Below are 9582 nucleotides of genomic sequence, written 5' to 3' on the forward strand. Positions count from 1 at the left end.
CTCAGTAGCGCCGAATCAACCGGGACAGGAACAGATTGACTATGTTAACAATTGCCGTAATGGCGAGAAAAAAAAAGTATCAAGAAAAACGAATATAAGTACGTGCCTCAATGGCGACGACAACAACACAACAAAACGATATGACCACAAGTGGTCGAAATATAGGTTAATGACTTAATTAATAACAATGATAGTGGAACATGATATGGAAAAAATAGAGATTACACGAGGATTTTTAATCGCCGTATGTCGACGGCGGCGCGATAACGACATTTCGGTGTGGCGCACAAACACATAGTCTTCATAACGTCAAGTTAATAACATTTTATAATATTATTTCATATAGGTAGTGTAATCAAATTGATGTTTTCCAAGGTCGCATATAATTAACCTTAATAACAGTGCAGCTAACTACTTCATTTTTCAAATTTCTATGGCGAAGCACAACTTTATATTTTCCATAAAAAAATATTTTTGGAAAGTTCCAATCTTCAAATTTTTTCTGATCGATCCCTGACGTAATATATGTGCCCTGCAAACATTTAGAAAACAAAATTATTACAAATCGATATGTAGGTAGGGGCGACTGGGTAATATTGTAACACGTTACGATTGTAACATGGTCAATATTTGGATGTTTGATTATGTTAGAAAACTTTGTCAGTGTAGTATTTTTTTTTAATTATTGCCTTTATAACCGTACTCCAACGGCTGGTACAATTGCTACATTTGGATTTTTTTTTTATTCTCATTTACACAACAATTTTTAAAAATTTTATTCTATACGCGTTTATTTACAGTGTGATTCATTAAGCGTAAACATTATCTCAAAAAGTATTAATATTTTTGAAAATATTTTTCTCATACTTTCAATAAAAAAACAACGTTTTTATTAAAAAATATATTTTTAAATGTATTTATCTATATATTTTTTTATGTTTTTTACTTTTTTGAATGACAGAATAAAGTTTTAATTTCATATTCCAAAGTAGAATATTTTTTTAGTGTTTTGATTCATTATAATCGAATTAAGAGTGAATAGTTTATGATACAACTTCGCTTATAATTCAAGTGAGATACTTGAAGTGAGATCAGTCGGAAATTTTACGATGAGTTATTTATACTTTTGCCGTTATGAGGGACTAGCAAAGGAAATTATTTGTACAATGCTTTAGTATTGTATTTTGAAACAGAAAATTTAAATTTGAAAAAAATTATCTCTATTATAATCGATGGTGCACCAGCGATTATTGGCGTTCATCAAGACTTAGTTCAAAGATTAAGCAATTACCCTAAATGCAACTCTGATCTTTTATTGTACCATTGTATCATTCATCAAAGCGGCCTTTGCTGCAAAATGGATCTGTGTATGGAAAAAATTATGAAAACAGCAATGAGTATTGTTAATTTTATACGTGCAAAATCTTCACTCCATCACAGACTATTTAAGGCACTTCTACAAGAAAATGATACTCAGTTTGACGATTTATTACTTCATAATACTGTGAAATGGCTGAGTAAAGGAAAGGTTTTGTGAAGGTTTTTTAACTTACTGAATGAGATTGAACTATTTTTAATTCAGAACACATTTGCATGCCAAAGACTATCACAAATGTATCAGTAATAACAGTAACGTAGCAACTGTTGCGTTTATGACAGATGTATTTCAACACATAAATTCGTTGAACTTAAAACTTCAAGGTAATCAGAAACTAATTTGCCATTTAGATTCAGAGTAAATTGTTTTTGTAGAAAAATTGACTTTTTTTTACAAGAGGTTGATAATGAACGTTTACATTTTCCCAACTTGAAAAAAGTTGTTGATGAAAAATACGAGATTGATATCAGAAATTTTACGAACTTTTTGGAAAGTTTAAAAACTGAATTCGAAAGACGCTTTGAAGATTTCAGAAAAATCAAATACGTTGTACAACTATAACTATAACAGTAGTTTTACTTTGCAGCCTGAAGGTGAATGGAATAACGAAGCAGAAAATGTTTTTAAATGCAACGGAGCACATCTTCAAATGGAAATAGTTGAATTCCAATCAGATAATATTTTAAAAAATGTGTACACTGAAAAGTATTCAAAAACTAAATTTTACTCTATATGATATAATGACTTTTGGTTGTCATATAATGTATCTGAAAAGAAATACCTGTCTTTGAAATTATAGACAGTGAAAATGTTTGGCTCCACATACGTCCGTGAGTCTGCTTTTTCAAAAATGAATTATATCAAAAACAAATTCCGAACCCGACTCACCAACGAACGTCTTGAAATGATGATGAAGATAGCGACCACAAACCACAACCCCGACTTAAAGCATCTAGTTGAAAGCAAGATCAGCCATTTTTCTCATTAAAAATATTAATTGTTTCATATATATATATTAAATTTAACTATATTTTTATTAGTTTTAGTTATATAATAATTAATAAGTGTATATATTTTTTTATTTAGAAATAAAATATATTTTGCCAAACGGTATATTATAATAAATATTATGTACTTTGAATTTTTATGGCCCACGAGAATTTTCCGAATTCTTAATGTGGCCCGCGGAAAATATTAATTGGTAACCCTGGTATAGATTTAACAGTTCTATAGGCAACTCACTAGGCCCTCTGTTCTTCATCATTTATTTTAACTAAATACCGGCTTAAATACTACATTATATAACTAAAACAAAGTGTTGACGGTGCCTTACAGTATATCTATAATTGGATTGAATAAACTGTGTTATCCCTTAACATATCTAAAAAAATATCAATATTTATGCCAATAGTTTCAAGTCGCTAACAGCTTCCCTATAGATACAACTTCATTATACATGAATATAATACTATAGTCGGGCTCACGAAAAGTGAGCGCTGGCGGCCGATGGGTGGAGCTCAAATATTCATTGAATACGTTCCCGTCGAAGTATTTGAAGTATGTCATAAGACGCACTGCATGCCGTAGGGTCACCCGGTAATACAAAACAATACTAGAAAATCTGAGAACCCCGACAATATTTAAGCTCCCCCATCGGCCGCCAGCGCTCACTTTTCGTGAATCCGACTATAATTCAACCAGCTAAAACTGTAAATCAATAACTATGGTAGGTATTATCATTTAAATATTTAGGAATAACGATAGATTTTTATCTGAAATTGTCAAATACAAACATGCAGGATGTTGAACACTGAGAAGTTTAACTACTCTATTTAAAAAAAATTGATTTCTAAATAATATAGTTTTAATACGAGTATATATTACATTATTTTATTCAATTTTAGCATACGGTAAAACATGCCGGGGAGGCAGAAATAAGACAAACATAAATACCAAAAAAAAATAAAATAAAAATAGCTTACTGTCTTCCATGGTGTACCCACCATTCTAGTTATTTAGCCACACAGACATACAATCTATCTATAAATTGTACATTAAATAAATTCTCATAAGATTTTTAGTATGGCATATACACAATTATATAGAAAATATAAATAGAAGATAGACAGGGAAGTATATAAAATCACATAGTGTAACATTAACCAGTTAAAGATGTTCTTTCAATTACAGGCTAACTACCTATATTCAACAATTTTGGAAATTAAAGAGTCTAAAACAATGGTTATGTGAAAATCGGTCTAATAAAACCAATTATATAACATAAAAAAACTCATATAAAAGAATCAATAGTTAATGACCTTTATGAGAATATATTGTGTATCAATGTAATTGGTTATATATAAATCTAAATATTTAAGGAAATTTGGTGTTCATATTGTATAAATTAATCAATACTATTATATCATTATTATTTATGACTATTGTATATTTATCTATAGAATAACTCAGTATACCGGATACAAGCTTAGCTCAATATACTAACGGATCAGGTCTTAATATTATTATTGTTATTATTGTATTATAAATTAATTATACTGAAATAAATTAAATGAATAAAACAATTATAAATTATATAACTGTTTTTAATGTTTTTACACATTACCGCTGGTATTGGACATTTATCAGTTGGAATGTTGAAACCCTTCTGTAAAGTTAAGCCATACGTTTACACTGAGATGTTTTACATTACTGCATGCCTTTTTTGTCTTGAGAATATATGCATTTGGCACCCATCCACCAGTTGAGCCCCAAGACGCAAGGTTATAATCGATCTACAAATAAATCAGGGCTTAAATCAAAAATTATAATATCGTTTATCGTTATATGGTTATTAAACGTAATGATCGAATGACTTTTTAACGTTATATAGAATTTAAACGTTATGAAGCGTTTAGCGTTATCAGATGTATATAGCTTGTTTCCCACACAAAACAGAGTGATTGAAAAATATAATACTACAAAAATAACCATAATATATATTTTACTGATAGTTACAATTGTATAAATATTTTTTTTTTTTCAGGCAATTATATGTTTCAATCGTTTATCGTTTCCGTTGCGTTATCTGTTATCCGTTTTCAATCATTTATCGTTTACCGATATGTTATCCGTTATAGATGTCAATCGTTTTTGGATATGTTTAACGTAATACTTACTCATCACGTTAAAAAAACGTTTTGAAGCCCTGAAATAAATACTATATCACTTATAGTTAAGATGACTAGAAATATTTACAATTCGTGTAGAATTAAAATGAATTACTCACAGATCACAACTATAATAATAAAATTGTTGTGTTCATAAAGACTTTGCAAATTCAGACACTTATATCATGATAAATATAATCATAATTATGATTAATATTATAATGTATGAGTCACGATAAAAAAAATTAAAAAACTTTTTTTACGCATTTAATGTCGGTAATTATGTCCAATTATGTCCAGTTAATCCAGTTAATGACAGATACAAATTAGTTTTATGTGTCATTAAACGAAATTTTAATGAAAATATAATGTGTGGTCTTTGTCTCCGTATGGTCGAACCAATGGAGTAGATAGGTTTTTGTAATTATGGTAGGTACACACCAAGTACTAAATGGTATAGTCATATAGTCATATAGACTTACGGTGAAACGTATATCTTATAATAATTGTAACGAACTTGGACGGAAAACTAAAATTAATCAGTTCTATATTTTCGGCCATTCGTTGATCATGGACCAGTAAGGACTTATTCTATTATATATTGGAGGATCTATATAATAAATTTATCAATACCAATTTTTTTTTATCCACGATATGTCACGATTCAAAAGTTTCTGTGTATTATACAACTCTTAAATTAATTATTATACATATATTATGTACTTACTGTAAGCGTATCGTCAAAGGGTATCAAAAATGTCATATTGCCTTTTAACTCCGTTATACTTGATGTCTTTTTACTTAAATACCAATTGAATTGAATCGGATGGTTTTTTGTTCTTTCACACGGATAAACTTTATCAATCATAATGCGATATTCGCCCTGTGATGAGTGGAATAAATAGAATATACAAATATACAAATATACAAATTTCATTACAAAGAAAACAAAAATATAAATTTGGGACATTAGAATTAATAATAGAAAAAAAATATTAAGTTTAATAAATCAAGTTGCTTAATTTTTTACCACAGGCTAGTTTGGCCTAAAAAGGTTTTCGGATTGAGACGATGAGAAAAATAAAATAAGTCCGAACGTTTTGATTAGCATTTTGCCTATGATTTCAACAACTAGAGTATTATATACGTTTTCAACAAGAAGAATAAATAGGTAACTAACAGACATGCCTTCTAAAATAAATTTATATACCTATTTAGAAATATTGACATCCTTGAGCTGTAATTTCTAAATATTGCCGGAAATAATTATATATTTATATTGAACCGAAAAATGTGATTCAGTTGTTTTGGTAATTATAAAATTATCTATATATATAAATGATAGTAGCGACACAAAATAGTTCCTGTGATTCAATTTCACAAAAAAAATAATTGTATAATGAATAAAAACCAAAATTACCAATACTATTAGGGGTGACGGTATTTTTTTTTCCTTCGATATTTCAGTATAATATTTTATACCGGTATGAGTCGGTAAATATCGTTATACCTACTGGTATTTTGGTTCGATATTTTTGATATTTCGGTATTTTCAATATTATCGGTATTCCGGTATTTTAAATATTTTGGTTATACATATAATAGATTATTAGATTATAGACTATAACTATCTATAACTATTATTTATAGTTATGGTTTAATTTATTATAAAAACAATAATATATTTTTATATTATAAAATTAATATGATTTAATTTACTTCTTATTATATTAATGAAAAAAATAAGACCACCAATCCATATTTAAGTATTTTACTGATCGGTTGAAAGAGATGATCAATGATCAGTTACAATATTGCCAGCACAACTGAACACACGTTCGCTTGGAACACTGGAACACTGGTACCCTGTATGCATAAATATTTTTTACCAAGAATGGCCAAAGTTGGAAATTCATTTTAATACACCTTCCACCACTTTAAAGGGTCTGAATCTAAACTTATAGGATCCATGTTCAGATATTTATTTAAGCCGAGCAAGTTTAGATCAAGATGTGGGCTGCCGTTGACTGCTGAAACTTCCGTTAACAGAAATGCTGCCAAACCTATAAAAAAGATTATAATATTTTATATTATATAGGTATAATATAATAAGTGAATATGAATGCATAAAATAAAAACATAACACTAATATCGACATTATCCAAATGTTGACATTACCCATAACCTATACATAAATAAGTATATACATTTTTATAAGAATTTAAGTTTACTTTTTTTTTTTTAACTTCAGTTTTTTTACATTATTGGTGTCCAATAGTGTCCATTTCTAATTTTATATGATTTACAACATATTGCTGAGAATCAAATAAATCTGGATTTATATCTAGGATCCAACATAGTCATAGCTTGTAACTTTAATTTTTGAGAGGAGTAGTTGTATCGCTTTGTAAGTGGAATAAGAATTTCTTTTTTAATATGAAAACTAATATGTTCAAATACTGTTGATACCGAATGTAAATTATTTTGAGTTTCTTCTTCACTAATTTCCACAGTCTCAAAACTAGAACTTCTAGCACTAAAATCAATAGTCGAGATGTCACATTTTGTTTCTTCAGAAAAAAGGTCTACACGATATTCAGCTTCTTGAGTTACTTGACTTAACCTACAGGTGAATGAAGTGGAATCCGAACGTAGTAAAATTCCAAGCGAGAATATACAGGCCAAAGTCTTGAAGCAGTTACTACCTTTTCAGCTGACATATGTCCACCAAGTTGTTGAAGAGGCTTTAAAATTGTATATATTAAATTTAAAATTTCAAGTTCTCATTATTTGGAAGCAGTAGTAGAGTCTTAGAATTTGATCTAAATGATAATTTTTAACTGAGTTAATTTAAGTTAATGGAAAACATTTTAAAAATTTTTCACTGCATTTTTTTCTAGTAACACAAGCACTTTGTTGTTATCATTTGCCGTGTAACTGCCGTAACTTATTAGTTTATCACCCGTATACCACCTTAAACAGTTTAGGTGTTACCTAGCTACGGGGCATGTAACCAACACTTAACAAGCCCGTAAATTTGAATTGCACTGTCAAAAGTTAAGTAACTGGTAGTTAGGTATTACTTAAATAGGTAACCCTTAAAATTACATTATTCTTCCATGATATTTTATGTTATCAGCTGAGTTATCACTTATCGGTGTTTCGTTTTTATATTCGTTTGAATCTTCATTTTTAAATTGTCATTAACAAACATACGTTAACATTGAATCAATAGACATAGCTATATTAGTTCAATTAGGTAAGCATATTATAATTAAAAATGAAAAGTACTAAAAGAGATAGAGGTCCTAATTGGCATACACAAGAGAAAGAAATATTTTTCCACTGTGTAGCTAGAGTGAAACATGTTATAGAAGATTCAAAAAAAGATTTTAATTCAAACCTAAAAAAACACGAAGCTTGGGAAAAAGTAACCAATGAGTTTAATTTACATGCTCAAGTCCAAAAGGTAGGTCCTAATGTTTACTTAACATGTAAAAACCGGTATGTTTAGGTAGTTATTTTACAAAATATACCAGCATGATTTTGTTGTTAATATTTTTATAACTCATGCTTTCAGAGAGAGGTTAAGAATTTAAAACATATTTGGGAATCAGAAAAAGCCAAATCTAAGAAAACATTCACTTCTGAAAGATATAACAGATTGAAAACTGGAGGAGGTTCATATGAAACAACAGCTGATAAAATTCAAAGTCCCGAGGTGGAGGAACTTATTGGAAAACCTTATATTGTAGAGTGGAAAAATAATTATAACAGTGATGGTGTGGCATTTGAAAAATCAAAAACCAGTAAGCTATAATTTGTTTTTTAAATACATTTATTAACATTTTATTAAACTTTGATGTTATTATAGACAGTTCAAATATTATAGACAGTTCAATTAATATAGTTCATTTGGGAATTATCAATTCTGAGACACCAATACAGATTTCCGGTACCTATTGGTTATTGGATTGATCGTATTATGTAAAGTTAAGTTATTAGATAAGTTTATTATATATTTGTTTAGATGAATCATTTACTGAAACAGATTTTAGTGAGCCGAAACCAACTATTATAATAGATTTAACTAATACTCCAGTTAATGAAAGCTATATAAAACCAGTACAACCAGGTTTGTGAACTATCCTAATTTATGTAATTTACTAACTTAATTTACTTTCTGTCATCTATACTAGCCAATAGGTATAGTTAATTTTGTGTTAATTTAAACGAAACTATTTTGTTTTTAGAAAAAAGAAACCATATTGAAAAAATCTCAAGCAAATCCACCAAAAAGATGGTATCCTGAAAGAATGTGAGCTTAGAGTAAAAAATCAAAAAATGGCAATTGAATCAGAAGAAAGAATGAATAAGTTACAATTAATAATAAAAAAAAAATAAAACATATTTAAAAAAAGATGATATACAAATATACGATACAATGGAATAAAAATATTATTGATTTTGCATAATATAAAATATAAGTTATTATTGGGGTACAGATTTTTAGGTTTTTAGATATTATTACTGAATGTGCAGTTTTATCACAAGAGTATTTACAGTTAACAATGTAAATTTGAAATAATTGTAGTAATTACAATTGTTTTTTCATTAACAAAGTTTAATGTTTACAAGAAAAAGTTACAAATAATTACTAACTAGACAACTATAATACCTAGCTTATGGTTTTTATGGAGAATATTAGGATCACATTTCAGCTTTAAATTATCCTAAAAATCCGGGCTCTAATTTTTACAAAAGACCTTGATTAATGTGGTAATTTAATTATTAAAGGTATACAGTATACTAGCAGATTAGTTAATTAATATAAAACAAATTAATAATGTTCAAAATAGATTTAATTATTGTATACACATTGTTATCTTACATTTCTTAATTTTAAACTATGTAAACTATCTAGATTTTAAATCAGAAACTTATGATACAGTCTGTAGTAGCTAAGCGTTTTGAGGAAGATAAATTGTTCAAGTTACAATGCGAAAAACTTGCTTTGGAAATTAAAAAAATTAAAGA

General features: G+C 28.1%; 1 protein-coding gene and 1 pseudogene across 1 annotated transcript; one reads left to right on the forward strand and one right to left on the reverse strand.

Annotated features, from left to right (window-relative positions):
* Positions 1-355: 355 nt before the first annotated feature.
* On the reverse strand, positions 356-5790 carry LOC100569178 (annotated as a pseudogene).
* Positions 5791-7825: 2035 nt separating this feature from the next.
* LOC107883223 (myb/SANT-like DNA-binding domain-containing protein 3) lies at positions 7826-8867 on the forward strand. The gene is made up of 5 exons (XM_016802852.1): positions 7826-8014; positions 8126-8354; positions 8420-8500; positions 8576-8670; positions 8799-8867. The coding sequence occupies exons 1-5, from the start codon at positions 7826-7828 to the stop codon at positions 8865-8867; spliced, it is 663 nt and encodes a 220-aa protein (XP_016658341.1).
* The last annotated feature ends 715 nt before the right edge of the window (positions 8868-9582 follow it).

The sequence above is a fragment of the Acyrthosiphon pisum genome, chromosome A2, assembly GCF_005508785.2.
Source record: "Acyrthosiphon pisum isolate AL4f chromosome A2, pea_aphid_22Mar2018_4r6ur, whole genome shotgun sequence".
Lineage (NCBI taxonomy): Eukaryota > Metazoa > Arthropoda > Insecta > Hemiptera > Aphididae > Acyrthosiphon > Acyrthosiphon pisum.

Excerpts from the sequence above, each read along its gene's own strand:
- LOC107883223 (XM_016802852.1), top strand. The coding sequence starts at position 7,826 with ATGAAAAGTACTAAAAGAGATAGAGGTCCTAATTGGCATACACAAGAG. Across the intron at positions 8,355-8,419 it reads ATTTGAAAAATCAAAAACCA|ACAGTTCAAATATTATAGAC; the intron begins GTAAGCTATAAT and ends ATGTTATTATAG. Across the intron at positions 8,501-8,575 it reads GACACCAATACAGATTTCCG|ATGAATCATTTACTGAAACA; the intron begins GTACCTATTGGT and ends ATATTTGTTTAG.